The following is a 21,202-nucleotide window of genomic DNA, read 5'->3' on the forward strand; positions in this document are numbered from 1 at the left end:
ACCCAGCAAATGACTTGTGAACATGTATAACCAACTGCAAGTGAGCAGTCCTCCACCTGTGCTTCCAGCTACAGGCCGCTCCATTCCGTTTGCCAGGTGATGACTTTATACTGTTTGGTTCATATCCTGCTACTGTTGCTCACCTAAGTCTGGATATCCACCCAGGCAGGTAAGATATTCTATTTTATTTTCTTTACTGTAACTTACAACAAACATGTTGCCACTGGAATACTGGAAATGGGAAATTTCGTCTTCCTTAGATGAGCAAATAAAGTGGCAAGCTGGTCAGATATTGTGTATTCAACCAGTGAGTAAGCTAGTGAGCATTTGGGATGTAAAGTAACTACAGGAATGAATTGGAAATCTTCAAGAATTGAGGGACAAAGAGTGTTCCAGATGAGGTTTAGCAACTGTTCAGTCTCTTAAACATTCAGTCAAGGTCCTGGTACGTTATCAGAAGCATAGCAGGAGCCTATCTCCACCTTTAGGTACCCGATGAAAATCTTGTTTCCTAAGTGTCACAGACCTTCTGAAATTTTCTTCGTGTAACCTGGTGTTATTACCTAATATACACTCACTCTTCACTTTCATTAAGTGAGGGCAGGACAGAAGACATTGTTTCTAGGATCTATTTAATCTCATTCAAGCTACCTTCAGGCAAAACTATCCACACATGAAGAAGGTAAGTCACACTGGGAAGATTTAATAGCCTATCTTTAGCAGCTAGAGTTTTATTCTGCTTGAGACCAAAGTCCTTCTTTGCTTTTTTTTTTTTTTTTTTGAAGGTGCTTACATCAAAGCACTGATTCTGATCTATTAATTACTAACAAGCAAAGAAATAATTGCCTCATCAAGACTACGAGAAATGAATATGGAAAAGGCAGTCACTAGAATGAAAAAATGCGCTTTATCTTCCTAATTGAATTCCGAATCTCTGCATCGCTTCACATCCAACAAACCCACCAGAATGCCTTCATTTAGTTCCTATCATTGGAACACTCCATTAATCTCCAGTTACCTGAAGGAATGCTGACCACAGCCTGCCATGCTCTCTCCAAGGACTGGATGTATTGACGAGACATTTGTGGGCAGGAGTTACCATGAACTCAAAAGCCGGAACTCAATTACCTCGCCTTGAAGAGCATCAGAGATGTCAGGGAGGTTGTTCAGGAAGGAGGATGGATACTGAACATGTGTCAGTACCAGAAACAATGCAGGATTTATGAGTGGAGAACTGTAACACCACGTGCAAAGTGGTGGGAAAGGGAATTCTGACCAACAGCAGCATCACAACGTTCTGTAATCAAGAAAGACCCACGGAACTGTCCTTTTCACCATCAATCAGAGCTTGGATTTTTAAATCTTCTGCAAAAGGATCCCCGCAGTTTTTCTTTAAAAATATACATATACTTTGGTTGCCACAGGAGTCTGAACATATGCTTTCAGCTACCTTTGAACAATTTCCTAAGGAGGGCTTTGAAATTTAAACTGGACATTCATGTGGAGCAATATATAGATCACCGAGCACAGCTCTGCAAAGGTCACCATCACCATCTGTGTCAGCAGCTCTGCAAGGGAAAGTGGGCCCCCTCCTTGACCACTGCAGGTCAGAGCCCATCATATTAATATAAACCACCACAGCTTTCAGGTCACAGGGGTGTATACCAGGCTGTGAAGTGTGGTGGCTCAAGAGAGGATGATAACCTCTGGGTAGAATGGTTGGTTATGGGCAGGAATCTCTTAAATCATCCTAGTACAAATCGCCAAACCTCCTGAGTTGGAGACTGGAGACTGTAAATTAAGCCTTTCCCTTGACCATGGTAACTCAAACTGATGCTTCTTGCCTAGCCAAATATTTATGTGTAAAGGGAGTAAATATGCAAGGTGCAGATTTTTCTTTAGTTTTCATACCACATGCCATGATATTCAAACTTGTTATCTCTTTCTCCTGCTTTCTTCCTTTCTATTTTTCTCCTTTTCTTTTTCCTTCCCATCCTTTCCTTTCCCTTCTTTTCCCTTTCCTTCCTTTTACTTTCCCTCTCCTCTCTTCTCTTCCTTCCTTCTTTCCTTTCCCTTCCTTTCTTACTTCCTTCCTCTTTCTTATTCTTTCTCTTTCTCTTTTTTCTTTTTTCTTTTTTTCTTTGTTGGTTTTTCTCTTTTCTCACATTTTCGAACGTGTTCATGCATTATTTTATTTTTTCATAGTCCAAAATATATGAAAATATATATGTAATAGATCCAATATAAGATGTATTATAGCATAACTAACACATGTAACGTATCTGTATATTTATATAGCTGTATACACACAAACATGTATGTATGCATATAAAAATCCACTACAATTCTTCAAGATTTTTCATTACCAGATAGAAAAAAGACTCAGCGGGGGAAGAGCAGTGAGAACTCCATTCACAGGCATGAATCCTGTTTTTGTCAGGCTACCTCTTGCTGCTAAGGTCACTACCCTTTGACAAAAATGGCCTCTGACCTCCCCAGCCTCACAATTCTGTTGTGACTGACCCTGAAACCCATGAAATTCAGGGGCAGACATTGCTTTGGAAGGTTTAGATAAAGCTGACTAACATGGGAAGGGCTCACGGTATGCACTCATTTGAAAAGGTCTGGCAGTTCTTTGGTAGAGGATGCAATTTATTCCGTCCCCCTCTTTCACTGAAATCCTAATCCTTCATATGCTGCCTAAAGTGGAAACCAAAATGCAGCAATGATGAATAACAATGTGCCTTTAAAGGTTCAGTAACAGTTTTTTAGCCTTTATTTTTTTAATTTTGGGCTTTTTTTTTTTTTTTTATAAGTAAAAAGATTCCAATTGACCATGTACAAATGAAATGAATATTTTACTATGCTGTGAACTAAATCTAAGCAGGCTCATGCCTTGTAATAGAACAGTAAATCAAACAAGCAAAGGATTACTTTGACTAAGTTTCTTCCAGAAGCTTCATTAATATACACATGGTCTTGCTTCCAAAAAAAAAAATGGATGCACACTGCAAATTAGATTTGAGCCACAAAGATGATCAGCGGACTGGAGCACCTCCCCTATGAAGACAGGCTGAGGGAGCTGGGCTTGTTCAGCCTGGAGAAAAGAAGGCTGTGGGATGACCTCATTGCAGCCTTTCAGTACCTAAAGGGAGCTTACAAACAGGAGGGGAATCAACTCTTTGAAAGGGTAGATAACAGCAGGACGGGGAAATGGTTTTAAGTTGAGGGAGGGAAGATTTAGGTTGGATGTCAGGGGGAAGTTCTTAACTGTGGGAGTGGTGAGGTGCTGGAACAGGCTGCCCAGAGAGGCTGTGGATGCCCCGTCCCTGGAGGTGTTCAAGGCCAGGTTGGATGGGGCTCTGGGCAGCTTAGTCTGGTATTAAATGGGGAGGTTGGTGGCCCTGCATGTGGCAGGGGGGTTGGAGCTTCATGATCCTTGAGGCCCCTTCCAACCCTGGCCATTCTGTGATTCTCTGATTCTGTGATTTTGCTACTTCTTCAGTAGCAACTTCAGTATATTACTTTCATCTATCCAAACAGTGGATTTTGACAATAGGGCACTTTGACAATGGAAATAAGCCCATCTTCTTAACTTCTTAACGTAGCTCAAACCTGGAGTTTGTAGTGCTCTGCAGAGATGTAGCCAACCTGTGCGCAGACACTGCAGACTCTCACCCAGTGTGTGGCGTTGGCCCGCTCTGCCCTCCCAGATCTCCAGAGCAAAACCCAACAGTGAGGAGACACTGGGATCTCAACCCCACACCTTCTGCTTTCTCACACCCACGTGAACACCCTGTAGAGAGTATATCAAGCCCCCATGAGAGGACAGACAGGTGGTCTGGGGAAGGCAGTTGTGCTGTCTCACAGAAGGGACACGTGAGCCTGGTGGTGTGTGGGCCTACAAACCCCGGGGGGTGCACTGCCTTCATCCTCCAGCTCACGTGGGTTTTGTTTTGCTCTCAAATGTAATGATGAAGCCCCACTTCAGGGACCAGATGTAGACTTTGCCCTGCAATGGCCCAGGGACACTCAGCCTGCGGGCTCAGACTGGCAGCGGGCACCGTTTTGCACAGGGCAGGTGGGTAAAGGGGCCCTTCCACCCTCACGCAGAGAGGCTGCCCTGCAGCCATCGTGCACTAGAGCAGCCACCGCTGGGCATGGAGCAGGTGCAGCAAAGGCGCCATGAAATGCTCCTGCCTGAAGGAAGGCAGCTGCCTACACTGGGGCAGGTTGTTTGCTTTGTAGCACTGAAGGAGCAGATAGCACAGAGGCAGGCAGGATGAGGACAAGCCTAGCGAGGAGGCTACGTGTCAGATTTTCTATCGCTGGATAACAGGGCGGCCTGCGGGTCTCCAACCCACACTCCATATCTCGCTCTACCGCCCTTCTCTCCAGGCGCCGTCGGGGCTGCCTGCGGCCTACAGTACCCATCATGCCGCGCAGCAAGAAGCCCTCCGCGCACCGCAGCGCCGCCCCGCTTAGCATGCCGGGAGGCGTAGTCCTCTTCGGGGGGCCGGACGGGACGAATAGGAAGGCAGCCAATAGGAGGGCGCTGGGGTGCGGGCTCCCCCTCCTAGCGGCCAATAGCGTTCGGGCACTGCCTGCCAATCAGGACTGTTTCCACGGGGAGCGTCGCGTCGCGTCACATCGCGTAGCGTTACGTCACGTGGCGTCAGGGGGCGCGGGGCAGGAGGTCGGGTGCGGCGGCCGCCGGTGTCGGCGGCCATGGAGCTGGGCGCGGTGCTGGAGGCCGTGCAGGGGCACGGCGGAGCCGCCGAGGCCGCGGAGCGGGCCCTGCTGCGGTACAACGAGGAGGTAACGGGCTGAGGGTGGAGGAGAAGGGAGCCGGGCGGTGCCCGCCGCCACGCCCAGAGCTCTGCCCGGCGGAGCCGCTGTCTCGCTCTGCTTTTCCGCTGTGCGCGCAACACGAGGGCTGTCCTGCGGCCTGCCCGCCCCGAGGGGCTGTGACCGGCACGTAGCCGTCGGCGGAGGCTCGGGGGCAGCCCCGGAGTGCCTCCGCCCGGCGCCGCGCTCCCCCGGTCCGTTCCCGCTGCTGTGCTGTGCTGAGCCGCCCTGTCGGCCTCCCACCCACCCGCTGCTGGCGCGGAGTTTGGCTCCGGGTGTGATCCGAACGCGACCGTGTCCAGCTGGATGTCTGCTGGAATTCAGGGCTTTGTTACAGGAACGAACGTTACGCTTTTTTGTTCAAGGTTCCCTGCGTGCGGCGGGGGGATTGGAGCTTGATGATCCTTGAGGTCTCTTCCAATCCAAGCCGTTCTGTGATTCTCTCATTCCCATTGCTGAGGTGAGGGGAAAAATCTGACGTGCATCATTGTATTGCTGGGTGAAGTCCAATGGTGGAGATGGCAGCATCCAAAGGGTGCTGCCTCTGACGGGCTGTTACTCTGGAGTCTGCTGGGCTCATCTAGCTCTTCTAAGACTTCTAAGGCACTTCAAAAGGCTCAGTTTAGGGAACCTTCGATCTCCTGTGTTTATTCTCTGAAGTGACCCTGTGTTAAAAGCTGTTAGAAAGCATCTACGTGCACGCATCACTTCTTGTGCTTGCTGCACTGTGTTCTGTGCCTTCACGGGAGCTTCCCCAAATGAGTTTTTGGGCTTAGGTGGAATTCTCAAAGACAGTGAGAGCTGGCACACTTCCTGCTCAGGGATTTCTGGCTTTTTAAACAGGTTTCTGGAGTTGTGTGTGGCTCGGTGCTTCTTTTGAAGTGGATCTCAGCATGATGTTTCACCTTAATGTGTTTCTTGTTCAAAGTTTTGCCCTAACACTTCCTACATCTATTTATGTGCAATGTTAATGGCTAAGATAGATTGCTGGGGGGAGGGCAGCAAAGATTGGGCATAGTACTCCAGCTTCCAGGTCTTCCTTCTGTTTCTTAGTCTTCTTAAGCAATAAACTATGCTTTCACTGAGGAGGAGTGGTAAATGTAGTTTTAAGGTACAGGGGGCTATAGAAAAGCCAAGAGAACTCAATAGGGGAGCACCTCTGGCCCATTTGCAGTTATTTCAAATTTCTGTTCCTTCTCTTATTATTCCACTCTTGTTAATCTTCTCTTGGTTAACTGCTCATCAGTCCTTGTTAGCTGCCCTTGGTTGGTGTCTTCCTAAACTTCTGTGGTTCACTGGTGGTTTTGGGAGTCTCGTGCCGAAAAGGAACTTATTTAGAGCTGAGGCACCTCTCCTACAAAGACAGTCTGAGGGCTGCAGAAAGACCTCTTTGTAGCCTTCCAGTATTTAAAAGAGGACTATAAAAAAGGACAGTAATCAACTTTTCACTTGGGTAGATTGTGATAGGACAAGGGGGAATGGTTTTAAGCTTAAGAAGGAAATATTTAGGTTGGATGTCAGGGAGAAGTTCTTTCCTGTGGGAGTGGTGAGGTGCTGGAACAGGCTGCCTAGAGAGGTTGTGGATGCCCCGTCCCTGGAGGTGTTCAAGGCCAGGTTGGATGAGATCCTGGTCAGGCTGGTCTGTATTAGATAGGGAGGTTGGTAGTCCTGTTTGTGGTTGGGAGGATTGGAGCTTGATCCTTGGGGTCCCTTCCAATCCAAACCATTCAATGATTCCTGCCACCTTTAGCTTAGAAGTTCTTCAATGTCATTAACTCGTATTACTGCTGTTGTGCACCAGCATCGCGGTAACTGAAGCTATTGGTTGGAGACACTTGAAAAGCCTTTGCTGTTGGGTGGGGTGTGAAAAGCACACTGATGTGGCTGCTCTCTTTAGCTGAGACTGGTTTTAATCAAACCTTTAAAGTTTTGTAACTTGACAGCTGATGTTCATGCATAACAAATGTAATTTCTTTTTTAAACAGAATCGAGCCGTTTTCAGATTTGATCCAGCAGATGAAGATAAAAGAAAGGTAAGTAAAATAGGCTGTTGAATCCATTCATGCTCTGCTTAGAAGTACAACAAAGGGAAACAAAAACTCCAACAATCATCTCTGTCTCAAATGAAGTAGTAATGGAGAAGCCCATAAGGGATTTCCTGGAGTCCACGTTTGGTGGAAGAAAAATAAAGATACAAAAATTTTGCAAGACATTTTTGTTTTCTCTCCTTTCAGCAGGTAGCAGTATCCCAGTATTTCTTGCCTACGTTAGGTAGTTGAGTAGTAGGTGTTGAGATAAAGGGATAAGTGTAGAGCTGTGAAACTGTAAGGGAGACAATGCTGCAGAAGAGTGTTCCTCCAAGGGAAGCTGTCATCATCAGATCACATGCTGAGTGTGTGAGGCTGCCTAGGTGGGAAATGTTTGTTTTGCAGCTTGGAGCTGTGCTGGTTTGTGAGGGCCTAACATGTCAGCTCCCATGAGATTCACACGCATCTTTGTGTTTAAGACTTCAGCTGCCCTTGACTGCCACCCCCTGTTATCTTCATGGCATAATATGTAATGACAAACCACGAGCATTACGTGCAGCAATCCTAGCTTACTGTTCTTTATGGCACAGATGACTTGTGCCCAAGAATCAACTCAAACTAAAAGAAGGCCTTCAAGTGTGTGGTTCAACAAAAAGCAGTACTGAACTACGGTATGTGCTGCTGTTGTCTCTTGTAAATCAAAGTAAAACAAGAACAAATGTTGTGTAGAAGTCTTCCCCGCAGTGTTCCTGTAGGATAGGTTTGTTTCACAAACCTGGGAGCTCCCTGACGGTATCCTTTCATGCTTTCCTCTCTGTATTTCAGAGAACAGCTGTTATGGACTTAATGAGATGTCATATTTTTTTCACTGTTGGTTTGTGTCACTGTCTTGGTTTGGATTTAGATCTGTGTTAAAAAGCAAAGTTATAGTATTATTTTTGTGGGCAACACCTACTTTTGGAAGTTTTAATCAATATTGAATGCTATAGTTGAGCGATAGCCAGTATGACAAAACTATCAAGCCTATGTGTTTGTAAGCTGAGTGTTGTACAGGTGGACATAAAGGCCAGTAATGTTTTATTCAGTGCCCTAAGCCTGTTGCTCTAGTTGGTTAGGGCTTCTAGCTTGATAAGAAGTATTTTGAAAGCACTTGATAGAATTTTAACTTAAATTGGCTAAATGCCTGCACGTTTTGGGGGCAAACTGTTCTTTCTTTGACATTAATTTAAGGTTCAACAGAGGTCATCAAGGAATATTTAAGATAGTAAATGGGCTCAACAGTTCTGTACTAAAAAATGGTAGTTTTTTTTTTTTTTGCATAAGTTTGTTTTTGTACTGTTACTTTCTTAATTAAAAGTATCTTTAAAGAGGTGCATTGGTCACATAGGATTAAGGCAGCTTTTGCTTGTACGTGCATGGTAATGAAAAGCTGCATTAGTTCTGTTGTTGTTCTTGAATCCACCCTCATCATTCTGTAAGAAGTAGATGATAAAAAAACCATCTGGTTCCAGCTGAAATAGAGTTACAGGACACCAATGCTTTGGTTGGGTGCCCCATTCAGTGAGGCAGAGCCAGGGCAGGTGGCCTGAATTAGGCGGGCGATCGTTCCACACCTTGGGACATCAAGGAGAAGGGTGTAAAGCTGTGGTGAGTTGGCTGGGGACGTGGCTGGTGCTTGGGGGATTGGTTGGCAGATGGTGAGGCACTGCTTTGCTGGTGGGCAGGCAGTTGTGTTGTTGTTGGCTTTTGATTGATGGGTGGTAAGTACACTGCAGCTATATAATCATTGCATTTCTATTTCTATTTCTATTTTCCTTTTCTGTTTTAGTAAATGGCTTCTATCTCAACCCATGAGTTCTGTTTTGTTTCTAATTCTCTCCCCCATCCCACATGGGGGTGTGAGTGGGTGAATGGCCGTGTGGTGTTCAGCTACCTGCTGGGCTAAACCACAGCAGAGACCTTTAAAGAGATGCCACTGAAAAACTCTATGGTTCTAAAGCTTCAGAAGACATACATGCGATTATCAAATGTTTGGCTTTACTCAAAGCTGACCTTTCTGACCTTTAGTAATGTGGGTGACTTTACTTTTTAATCTGTGGAATGCAGGAGGGATCTTGATCTGGCTCTCCTAATGTGTTTGTCTTCATTCTTCATCACCCCTTCCACCTTATTTTGCATTGAGGAGGAGAGTATGTCCAGGTTGAGAAAGTGGTAACGAGGGAACAACAGGAATTAAGAGATCATTAATATTAATTATTAAAACCATTGCAGCAGAGGAGAGTTTAGAGGAAGAGTCACAATCCATATTGAAGTCAGAATATTGAAACAGTGATGTAGTGCATATTTGATTTTTTTTTTTTTTTTCTCCTCTGCCTCATCACGCAGCTTCAGCTGTGATTTTAAGCTTTTAAGGTTGTCTGTAGTGTAGTTGTATACAGTGTGGGTGCACCTGAGATTTATGCTGTTTCATAGTTGATGCTGTTAGAGAAAGAACGCCCCACGTGCAGTGACATGCTGTGAAATATGCAAGAGTAAGGTCAGAATTACGACTTGATTACAGAGACTGGATGGGTCAGCCAGCAAAAGTTTTGTTTGGCTGTGCAGTTGTGACATGGCTGTTGAATCTGATCCTTTAGGCTGTACGTTGGTTAAATTGGCAGCCAGTTTGTGATGCTGAGCTCCTGCAGGAAAGTGCGTTGTCCCTTTTTGAGGGCAGAATGAGGCAAGGCTGTTATGCTTGATGAGCAAATCCATCTGGACATAGTGTAGTGCCACCGGGCACTACAATCTTGTACTGATAGAAGCTGTAGCTTGTCCTGGTTGTGTTTTGTTTAATGGTTGTGTCTCTGTGTTGGCCTGTGCTATGAGCTCCAGTGGGTACATTTCTGGAAACCTGGGGAGGGGTCTCAGGCCTGGTGTGTGTGTGATACAGCAGGAATCCTGGGTGACTGCTGCTTGGCCTCATACAAAAAGGAAAGTTTTCCTTAGAACCACCTCCTCTTCATTTAAATAGTGGAGCAAATAGGATTGGCTTTGTTCTCTGTCATTTCTACCTTGACAGGCCCAACTCCTGCTTGTGGAGTAGTAGCTTTCTTGTGCTCTTTGCAGACCTACAGTGGCAAGAGAATCACAGGGTTGTGGCCTGGAAACTTCTGGCAGCACTGACTTCCTGGTTAACCAGGGCATGCAGCTGGAAGGAGCTAAGCATCATTTCACTGGATGATGGAACAGAGTTAATCTGTCCAAGGTGGTAAGCAAGGCTGGCTTTTAAATTGAAGATGCTGAATCTGAAAGGGAAAAAAGAAAAAGCAAACAGCAGCCAAATGTAAGAGCATTATTCATGAGCTATATTCTTACCTGAAATTACAGGGCATTTATGTATTTCCTCTTACATTTTGTCTGCTTCACCGCTGGTGTTACTTGAAGCACTTGGTTTTCGCATTACAAAAACAGGATGGAAATGTTGATAATCAGTTTGACAGCTCTTCTCCTGTTGTTGCGAGAAAGCTGTTTCCAGTTCCCTGTGTTGGGTCAGCCTTGTGACATACAAATCTCAGGTTGGAATATATCTGTGTGTTCATAACTTATTGCTCAGGTTGAGTTTGAGCATAATAGATCTGAAACTGAAGCCTTCTGTAGTGGACAAAAATTTCCTGAACAGTCTCCTCCTCACACTGCTGAAGGTTTTAAAGGTGTCGGAGTCGATGATGCTAAATCCACAACTGTGCTGTGGGACTTTCCCTGCTGCTTAAATTCACGATGTTGAGAGATTCCTTAAGGCTGGGGCTGTACTGCATTTGAACTTTGGAAGGATGGAAGCTGTAAAGTATGTTGATGTAGCAAGATGCTGTCATACATAATATAAAAAACCAACCTTGTTGATAGACAGTATTGTTGGCACTCTGACACTTCTGGGAGGTCTGAAGGATCCTGCAGGCACAAAATGGAGCTGCTTTGCTCCCAGTAACTTCAGTGCAAGCTTTTAAAGTTTGCTGGTGAGAGTCCTATAAAAATGTTAAGCTTAGGCTCTCTTGTGGGTGTGCTGCGGTATCTCGGTATTAATTGTTCTGACTTGTCTGAAATCTCTTAAGGGAGCACCAGTCTGTAAGGAAAAGGTTACAAAGTGTCCTTTATTAATGATAAGGATTTGTTCCAATTCCTTCTGGTTCTGCCTTGTCCCACTCAGCGTTCTTCTCTTTTTAACTTGTCTTACGTTTTATGTTAGGCCAGTGAAACTCATCTCTCCTTTAAAACCCTTCTTTAACTACCGGATTAGAGCTGAACAGGGCTTTCCCTCTCCCTTTTCGAGAGGGAGAAAAGCAGGGCTGTATGAATGCATCTTTGTCAAATTTCACCTCACCTCTCTGTGACAGATGGAAGGACACACCTGGTTTGGTTCTTGACAGCACCATTTATAGTGTACGCTCCTGACCTTACTTATGGAGTGCCACCCAGCTGGGCTCAAATGCTCAGTCCTGCAATTTAAGCCTCTGCCAAAGAGGCCAACCTCCTGCTGTCAGCACAGGCTGAACGAGGAGATTTCAAAGTGAAGCTGACTGAATCCCCAAGGAGTATAAGTGTACACTCTCCCCTACAGGAGTCTTATCGGCAAAGGCCAGGCAAAAATTGGTATGGCCTTCTCAGAAAAGGTTATCTAGACCTCTCTTCATTCAACACATTTGGATTTAAGCATTAGATGATACTGTCCTGGCTTCCTGAGAAAATGAAACATGGAATCATTTCAAATACACTTAAGCTTACTTTCTTAATGCCTTGGATGACTGGCTCTGAAACATAATGGCAAAATAAAATGATTAACTTATTATTTTAATGCTGCTTCTCTTAGCAGAAATGATCAGCCAACTTCTTACTAAGCAGTTCCTTGTTATGCCTCTCTGATCCTGAAATCTTAGCTCTGATATGCCAAAAGCATCATTTCTCTACAATGCTTTTTTTTTTTTTTTTGGTAGTCTAGTGAAAATTTAACAAAAAATACCCATAAAATAATTTTGTGTCACGTGAGAAATGCTTTCGTTTTAAAGGAAACTTCTGAATAACAAGGAGAGCTACACAGACCTAAAGCTTTGAAAACTCACATCCAGTTTGTCATAGTTCTTGCTAATGTTTTTTATCTGCATGTGTAGATGTGCTGTGAATCTTCATGCTTATAGCAACATAGGAGATAAGTGTGAGGAACAGATAGCAATTCAAATGAGGTTAGCAATAGCAGAGCTGTGTGACTGGTTGAATAGGTGCATTTGCTTGGGAACATCTTTGTCACCAAATAGCTGCAGAAGTAGGTTGAATTATGTGCTTTATTGAGCTTCAGAGAGAACTTAAACTGAGATTTGAAAATTATGAAAACCACGTTTCAGAAGATGAAGGTGAGCTAGAATGATTCCAGCCAGCGCAGGAGAAGGAAAGCGTGACTTGGTGCCACATGCCATGTATTTAGGAAAATGGGAACATCGTGTGCTCTGACCTCATAATCTTTGGTAAAGCCAAAGACCTTGCAGCTTCTGGTTCACCGGTGCTAAGACAGTAAGCATACGCTCACTATAGTGTCTGTCACTTTTATTTCTCAGCTCTCCAAGAAGGGTGAGGAGGACTAATTCCATTCTGTGTCCAGTTCTTAAAAAACAAACATTGTTTTATTTTTAAGCTCAACCTCACAAGTATGGTTAAAAAAAAAAAAATAAGAATAAAATATGTCTGCTGTGCTCATGTTGCTCCGCATGTGGTATTGCTCCTGTTCTGTCAAGGTGGTTGTGTTTATACCTTGGAATACACAAAGAAGTCCTAAGAACACTTCACCTGCAAATAAGTGAAGATGTTATAAAATCAGACACATTTCCTGTGTTCTGCTACTGTAGAATTTTAATTCTTGATGGACTCTTCTGGCACTTCTGTTAGGAATATGCACTGCTACTAAGGAAAGTGGAAAATGGAAAGAAGAAACATACTTTTTTCTCCTTGCTTTAAATGTGAGTGATAAGTACCAGAAGAGTTATGCTTACAGAATCCATGGCAGACTACAAAATAAAAGTATAGAAAATAAGAAATGAGAGCATTACATGTCTGTGGTGTTTAGCAGAGCTCTCATTCACCTTTGAATTGCAGCTTCTCTAGGATTGAATAATCTCTGTGTAAATTAAATTTTAGTTCAATAAAGCAGTACTGTTTGCTTGGATTTGGGTACTTCCTGGATGGAAACCGTGTTGCTTTGTTTCTGCTCTAATCCAAAGGCACGGTGAGAGAAGAGAATGATTTACCAGAGGGGAAGAAGCAAAGGAGAATAGTTGAAAATAGTTGAATTTTCTCATTAACACGTTATTGAAACTGAAAAGATACAGTAAATTTGTCTGACATAGTGGCATCAAAGTGGCCATAGGTTGAGTGTACTTCATAGATGTCTGCTTCAAAGACAAAGAGGAGATGAAAAAGGACCTCACATCCAGGCACCATTGGACCAAAGAGCGAAACTGTGAAGTTCTCAAATTTTCATTAACATCTATTGTTGCCAACTGAGATCGAGCCAGGAAAATATAAGCACCCAATGAGAAATATCTCTGCTGAACAGTGATTGCTTTAAAAAATATAATTATACTTAGCCTGTAAACAGAAATGGTGATGTGGAAATAAAGCAGTGATACTTCTTTGGCCAAAGCCACATACAAGGTGTATGACTGAGCAAGGAAGAAAATGCAGATCTCCTGCATCTCATGGTGTTGCTTTCTATGTAGGACCGCATTACTTCTTAAAGCATTTATGCTGTCGGGAGAAAGGAGCAGAATGGATGAATGCTTGTCAAGGCCAGATGACCAATGGCTGTTTCTGGGCTTTGTGTTTCAACACTCAGTAAAATTCTAAAATGTGTAAATATTACTTATGCTGCAGCATGGATGAAAGGAGTTCTATGTATTGCTCTTTCTTCACCTTACCATTAGCCCAAAAGCTGAGAACTCTTGAGTTTTAGAGAGATGAATTTATTTTATAACTGTTTTAATTAAAAAAAAGTTTGAAAAGACTGAAAACTACCTTGTTTATGTGTAGATGAGCAAATCACAGCTTGTGAAAGTTGCAGCTACATTCTGGGAGTTGAAAATATGGTTATAAGTAGCAAAAGTTAAACTTGTAGCTTAATGGATAGCAGAAAGCCCCTGAAACATGGACAGTTGTAATATATTATGGGAAGGGGAGGGGGTGCCTTACTGATTGAATTCGTTCACTTGCTTTCGTTTTAAACCAAGTAAATAACATTTGTGCCCATTAGGTTATGCCATGCTAATGTGAAAGAGGTGAGGGAAGGGGAAAAGCACCATCTGAAGAAAATGGAAAGGATGATTGTGCTCCCTCCTTTTCTGTTTCTCATATCTGCACAGTCTTTACACCATCAAGAAAGCAGAAACTGTGGTATGTGGCTTTTGGTTTTGGTTGTCTCCAAGGCAATTCAGTGATAGAGTGAGTTTTGTTCCCTTGCTTCAGAAGTTACTATGAATAATTCTTCAACCAGCTTCAGATCCTCTAAGTTTTCCAAAACTCCAGTTGGCACTTAGGATCCTGATACCAAAAGCAGTGCAAGCAAGAAGCTGTATGTTGGTTCCTTTAAAATTGCTCTTGGTAGCTTGCTAGAGTCTAACTCTGGAGAATTCTTAAGATTTCTACTCCACAAGTCTTAGATCTTAAATTAGATATATATACATATATATATGTACACACTTGTTCCAAAGTGTGGCATGGTTTAGTTATTAATGTAGTACGCATAAAAGTCATGCTTTTAAAAGGATCCTTGCTTATATCATGAAATCTTTTATACAGCCAAAGCTTCAGGAAGGTGTAGGGAATGAAGTAACATACAAACATTCAGATTGTTTTTTTCCCCAAGTTTTAAGTTGGTTGCTAAATATCAAAACATCACTTTTGTTTTCAGTTCAGTATCTATCTTTGTTACAATTAATCCCATAATTGAAATTAATCATAGGTAAGAATCTTCTACTGCTGAGTTTCACAAAGATTTGAAGTCATAAGGTGATGGGTTTTGTAACCTTTACTTAAATTGCAAGGATAGCCTTCAAACGTATGGAGGGAGGTAAGGCTTCCATCTCCATGGTGAGTTGGTGGGAGTTTGGTTCCCTTTGGGATCTCTCCCACAGCGCTTCTGACATTTTGTGGTGCTGCTTCCCTAGCAGCAGGTGGGCACAACTTAACCAACGAGAGGAACTAGAAGCTCCCTTTAGTTTCAAAGACTGTTGATTTGGATCACCTCGTTTGTGCATTGATCCCTGTTATTTGAAGTCCCATCAGAAACCTTCAGTCGCTTTATGGTAGTATTAGTAGTGAAAAATCAGGTAAGTTTGTAGTACTGCATTTATTTAGCTTAATAGAAATGGGCTTAGGCTGGGGACAGGATAAACTGGCCTTTTCCTATCTAGAGTTCTCTGAACTGAGTGTTCAGTCCTGTTGAATATCACATCAAACACACTTCATGACTGTTGCTTCAGCTTGCAGAGTGAAGTTAGTTGTGTGGAAAATTCTTTTAACAATAAAGCAAAGTTCTTGTAAGAAATGAAGCTGTGTCCAGCTAATCTGACTGGAAGTCTAGGCTGGTCGCTTCTTGTTTCTTAAATTTTTTACTACTTTTTCTTAAAACACCTCAAAGATGCCACCTTCAGAAACATTAGGTCTCACAAACTGTACAGCTCTGTGGGAGCAAAGGTAGGTTAGCATCTTGTTCTAGGCATTTGCCCATGAAATTCACATGTTGCAAACCTATGCTGCCATAGGGTGGTCAGCTGCAGTTTCTGTAAACCTCTCACTAAGAATTGTCATGTTGCTTGTGCAATAGCAAGAGGTGGAGCTCACCCTTCATTTCCAACTCCTACTGGCTAGAGCCAGTCAGAGCTGCCAGGAAGGAGTCAAGGCCTTGTTTGGCTGGGAAATGCTTTTGGGTGGCCTTCACCCCGGGACAAGCACACTTCCAATTATACTGATTTTGTTTACAGAATATCTTTTTAACACTCTGGGAGATTTGTTGGGCTTTTTTATCCCTTATTCTTCTGGAGCATCTGTTCTAGATTTGCTCTAGACAACCTTTCTTCTTTATTTTGGCTTTAGTTATAGTGATCGTGGTAATGAGGCTCTGCTTGTCGCAAGTGGAGCTTTTGCTTTGATCTTTGTGTCGGGGTGCTGTGCTCCCCACCTTTCTGCTGACAGTGAGAGATGCCCTTTCACAGACAATTCCCTTGGAATTTTTTTTTTCTTTTTTTCCTTTTTTTTTTTTTTTGTTTTTGTTTTTGTTTTTTACTAATACTACTATTCCCATAGCCTCTTATGTTGTTTTCATATAAACATACGTTGCTTGAAACCATTGTGCAAGTTTTGGGTCCTGAGAAGACTTACGCAGCAAGGCTGTTTAGGGCAGTTGCTCCTCTGCTTCATTGGGAATTTTTAAGGCAGTGGTCAAGACACAAAGCTGGAAGTTCTGTAAGAAGCAAGGAGGAACTGTGTCCTATGAGGCTTACACGAGAGCTTCTTCATAATTATACCCATACGTAGTGTTACTGTAGTGAACATAGGGCATAAAAACCCTACAGAGTCATCTGTCATCCAGCAGTCTCTTCTGTCCTGTCTTGTCTCTCTTCTGATTGATTTTCTCACTGCTTCTTTCTGTCATATGAAAGTTCATTCTCATTTAATTCAGTTACTGTTGTTCTGGCCTGGAGATTCTGGGAAGTGTTTTTTCTGCATTTATCTGTTTATCCATACAGTCACACTTGCGTAAAGTATCAGTGAATATTTCAACCTAAAGGGCAAGTTGTGTTGACAAAGCAGTGGTTTCACTGTTTAGTGAGACAGCCTAAGCATTCCAATAAAAAGTTTCCTGTTATGTTCCTGTGTCAGCCAGAGACAGTCACGATTAATGTGGGAGAAGTTGGTAGATCGTGTTGAAATGGTACAAATGAAGTACTAATACTTGTATGTGAGGCACTTACTTAGGTTTGGTTTCGTTTCCCCCATTTTCCTGACTGAAACAACCTCCGCTTATAGTTTTGCAGGTCCTGGAGGTATGGCTGTTCTACTTCAATATGTTTTTAAAACCTTTCACTTCTCTCTAGCCTTTTTGCTCTCACTTCTCAGGTTTTCAGACCTGAACCTGAGAAAATCGTATAGCTGGCAATGGTTGGTAGCATCTGTGCTACCATTTGGTCTTAACACTTTTGCTAACATTGATGTGTTTGGATGAGTCTGTGAGGAAGACTGCTGTAGGTGATCTTTGGAGGTCCTTCATAATGGCTTCTGTTTTGAAAAGCTAGTATGGAATACCTATTTTCCCAAATCAATTTAGCTGAAAACTCAAAGCTAGGAGCTTAGCAGAAGTTGTTTACCTGTTGCTAGCAATGTTTAAATGAAACTGATTAGGTTTTGTTTGTTTTTGTCTTTGCTTAGAAACTGTGTGAGGGAATTCTGAACATTCTGGAAAAAGACACAAAAACCTCGTGTCAAACTGCCTGTCTGGAAGCACTGCGGATTCTGTCCAGGGACAAGAAGGTTCTGGTGCCTGTAACCACAAAGAGGAACATGCAGATCCTCGTCAGACTAGCAAAGCTGGATATTGTGGAAGATCCTTTGGAGCGGGTGTCTGAATTTCCTGTTATAGTAGAAGCTTTAAAATGCCTCTGTAACATAATTTTTAACAGTGCCATTGCACAGAAGCTCAGTTTGGAACTGAATCTTGCAGCCATGCTCTGCAATCTTCTGAAAAAATGCAAGGACCAACAGCTGGTTGGTGACATTAAATGCTTTGATTTGCGTCTTCTCTTCCTCTTGTCACTTCTGCACACAGATATTAGATCGCAGTTGCGGCAGGAACTGCAAGGAGTGCAAGTTTTGACTCAGGCTTTGGAAAGTTCCCTGAATGTAAGATGGACAGGAGAATATAAAGCAGCAGAAGACCACGACAGGCCGCCTTTATCTTTGCAAGAGACAAATTGTGCCATTGAGGCACTGAAGGCTCTTTTTAATGTAACGCTTGATAGCTGGAATGTCCACAGCAAGGTAAGGTTTAGTTGAAATGATTGTTCTTTAAACGGGTTTTGCTCAGCCTGCAAGAACCAACATAAGCAGCAGTTTTTGTCCTAGCTCCAGAGCAAGGATTTAAATTTTTTTTTTTTTTTTTTTTGCTACTGTCATTCTGATAGAATTTAGATTGCATTTTTCAGTACAGCAACTGAGGTACTGCTGAAATTTTGTATTGGTGTCATAGCTTTCCTAAATGACAAACCAGTCTGAGAAAATTCCTCTGAATATGTGAATGCTGACTCTGTCATATATTGATCAAAAGTGATTGGAGAGTTGGTGGACCTCTCCTGTGACGAAAAGCTGTGGGGGCTGGGCTTGTTTAGCCTAGAGATGAGAAGGCTCTGGAGAGATTTCATTGTGGCCTTTCTCTCCTTAAAAGGGGTGTCCAGGAAAGATGAGGAGGCATTTTACCAGGAACTGCAGTGGTGGGACAGTGGGAAACGGTTTTAAACTAAAAGAAGGAAGATTTAGATTAGATGTTAGGTAGAAATTCTTGACATAGAGAATGGTGAGGCGCTGGCACAGCTGCCCAGAGAAGCAGCTGATCGATGCCCCATCCCTGGAGGCATCCAAGGCCAGGTTGAATGGGGCCCTGGGCAGCCTGAGCTGCTGGGTGGCAGCCCTGCCCACATAGGGAGCTTGGGACTGGCTTTAAGGTCCCTTCCAACCCGAAGCATTGTTGGGGTTTTAAGAGGTGTTGAGTCTCTAATGCTTATTGCTTATAATGCAAAAATAACTTTCTTGCTCTTATTCCTACTTAGGCAAAAAAAAAAAAAAAAGTCTTTTCAATGTGTTTTCTGTTTAATGGGGGAGTAGCTTGGATGATATAATGAAATAATTAGAAGTGTATGTTTCCAAACAAAAAAATGCAAAATACAGTAGAATGTGTCAAAGAAGACTGTTTAATGAGAGTCCGAGACCTCTGAAAGAAAATGAACTGTTCAGCAGTAATTAGTTGGCTAGGAAAAACTCTGTCATGTAGCTGTACCAGCTGGCTGCGTCCCTTGAGATTGTGGACTGTGGCAATAGAGTAACAATTAGAGCTGAGGAGTTTCACTAGTTTTATTTGTTTTTTCTGGGCTTGAGGATAAGCCCATCAACTGTAATCTCCAGCCACACGTAACCGAAAAAACAAGCAGATACTGTTTTGAATGTCTTTTTCTCCCATCATCACAGCTTCAGTTTTGGATTTAAACATGATCTTTTAAGATTAGGTCATGTATGAGAACCAAACACACTTTCTTTGTTATCTTATTCATAGGATTTCTCTATTTTCTATGGCAACAGCAGGTCTATTTTTTTCTCGCAGACAGAGATGCTGTGTTTTGTGTTGTATATTCAAATTTATAGACTTGGGCCTATATTAGAACAATAGAATTAAATAGATTAAAAGGTGTTCTTAGACCATGTCATATTGTCTCTAAAACAGTTTTGTTAACTTTTCATTGGGTGTTGTAAATCTGTAGTGTATGAAGCTAAGTAGAAGGTAGCAGTGGTTAAAATAAGTAATAGGCAAGTAATTGTTCATTTTAGTGTACTGTACTGAACAACAGACACGGTGCTAATTATTACATTCCAAAATGTAAAACCATATAGAAATATAAAGATTATATCTTAGGGACACCAGATAAAAAGTTAAATTTAAGATTAATTGATTGGGTGAAAAAAAATCAGGGAGGCTGGGTGCTTCGAATTTTGGGAAAGTGTGAAGAAAGTGAGGAACTTTTCTCTGGAAAATGAGTCAGTATTACATGTTGGCCTCTTGAGAAGTAATCTCTTGAAATCTCAGTCTCAAGTTATTATATCAAGTTATTATTATATCAAGTTGTTAGTATACTTGCTCAAGATTTCTAAGATGAAAAGCTGAGCTTACAGCAGATGGGAGGAAGGAGGCAGTTGTGGTGTCACCTGGTGAGGCTTCGTTGGGCACCTGCCTTTGGTGTAAGGGAGGCTTTTTCCCGCAGATTTTTTCCTCCTTGAAAAACCCACACAAGCAACTATCAGGAAAATTCCCTTCAAATTTCAAGACATTTTGGTATTAATATCCTTTTCATTTAGTTGGCTTATGGGATGAGAGCTGAAGTCATTCTGGGACAGGAGAACCTTCTTTCGTGTTTTGAAATGGAGTTTATGTAATGAGTTCCCACTAAATGTTCCTAAAAGCAAGCAACCCTTAAATTAAAGAACTCTTTGATAGTTGTAAACTCTTAACAAGATGTGATGTTCTCTTAACAAGATGAGATGTGAAGGTGATGTTCTGCTTAGCAAGTATCCCTGTGGAAATATTAATGATCTGTAAGAAAAGTAAACAGCATGTTAATTAAGGGGACTGAAGATGCAGAATTTGAAAAGCTGAGAAACAGGCAGGCTGGAAAATAAAAGGAGATCAGAGAGGTGTGTGGGTAGAAAGCTGAATGAAACTCATCATAAGGAGAAGAGAACCATCTGAAACACCAGTGTTTAATGACTGGAGTTGATTTCAAAGCAGCAAAGCCAGACGAGCTGCAGGTGGTACAGTTGGCAGATTTGGATGCTGATGTTACATGTGATGTATTGGGGTGCTTTGTGCAAAGCCAAATACACAAAGAACATATGATGGATGCCAAGAAGAGCTAATAAAAAGGACAAGACAATGATAGATACAGTTTTGTGATTACCTTTACTGGCACACTTCTGTGTGACTGCACTGTGGTGAAAGACTGGAAGGAAGTGCTGTTTGAAGAGAGGAAAAGTAGGGCAAATAAGGTTGCTGAGTGTAGAGAAGTTATTAAGGAAGTGTAGAAAAATGTCAAGGGAACAGAAGCAAGTGAAATAAGAAAGGAAACATTGGGTGGGAGAATGAAACTGTTGGCAGCAAAAGCACTGAGTGAGAATGAGACGAGCAAAGAACATATGTAATCTAAACTGATGAAGAGACATCAGTCCTGGGTGTAAACAGAGAAGAAGATAGGAATGTTATGTTAGGAATAATTGTATGGAATTGGGCAAATAGTTCTAACGGGGTTTTCTATTAGCGAGGACTCATTTGGCTGGAAGAAGATGCCCTTGCTTGTTAAAAGGCTTCATTTGTTGAAAGGCCAGCATATGAAAGTACACTACATTAAGTGTTCAAGTGAACTCTAAGGTGAAGTCCTTGTATTGATAGGGATGGATGTTGTGATCTAATAGGTATTTTCCATTTTTAATTTTTATTATTCTAGTGACCTGAAAACCTCACTTGCAATCTTCAAAATGAAAAAATATCTTCA

At 42.5% G+C, this 21,202-nt stretch overlaps 1 protein-coding gene across 1 annotated transcript in view; it reads left to right on the forward strand.

The window, feature by feature from the left end:
* Positions 1–4,728: 4,728 nt before the first annotated feature.
* RIC8B (RIC8 guanine nucleotide exchange factor B) overlaps positions 4,729–21,202 on the forward strand; it is a gene marked incomplete at both ends in the record, with an annotated part of 32,664 nt that continues 16,190 nt past the window's right edge. The window contains 3 exons of the mRNA XM_079547102.1: positions 4,729–4,818; positions 6,834–6,881; positions 17,322–17,930. Of these exons, the coding sequence (XP_079403228.1) occupies positions 4,729–4,818; positions 6,834–6,881; positions 17,322–17,930 (747 nt within the window). The remainder of the gene's footprint in view (positions 4,819–6,833; positions 6,882–17,321; positions 17,931–21,202) is intronic.

Source organism: Tetrao urogallus, assembly GCF_951394365.1.
Source record: "Tetrao urogallus genome assembly, chromosome: 1".
Taxonomy (NCBI): Eukaryota; Metazoa; Chordata; class Aves; order Galliformes; family Phasianidae; genus Tetrao; species Tetrao urogallus.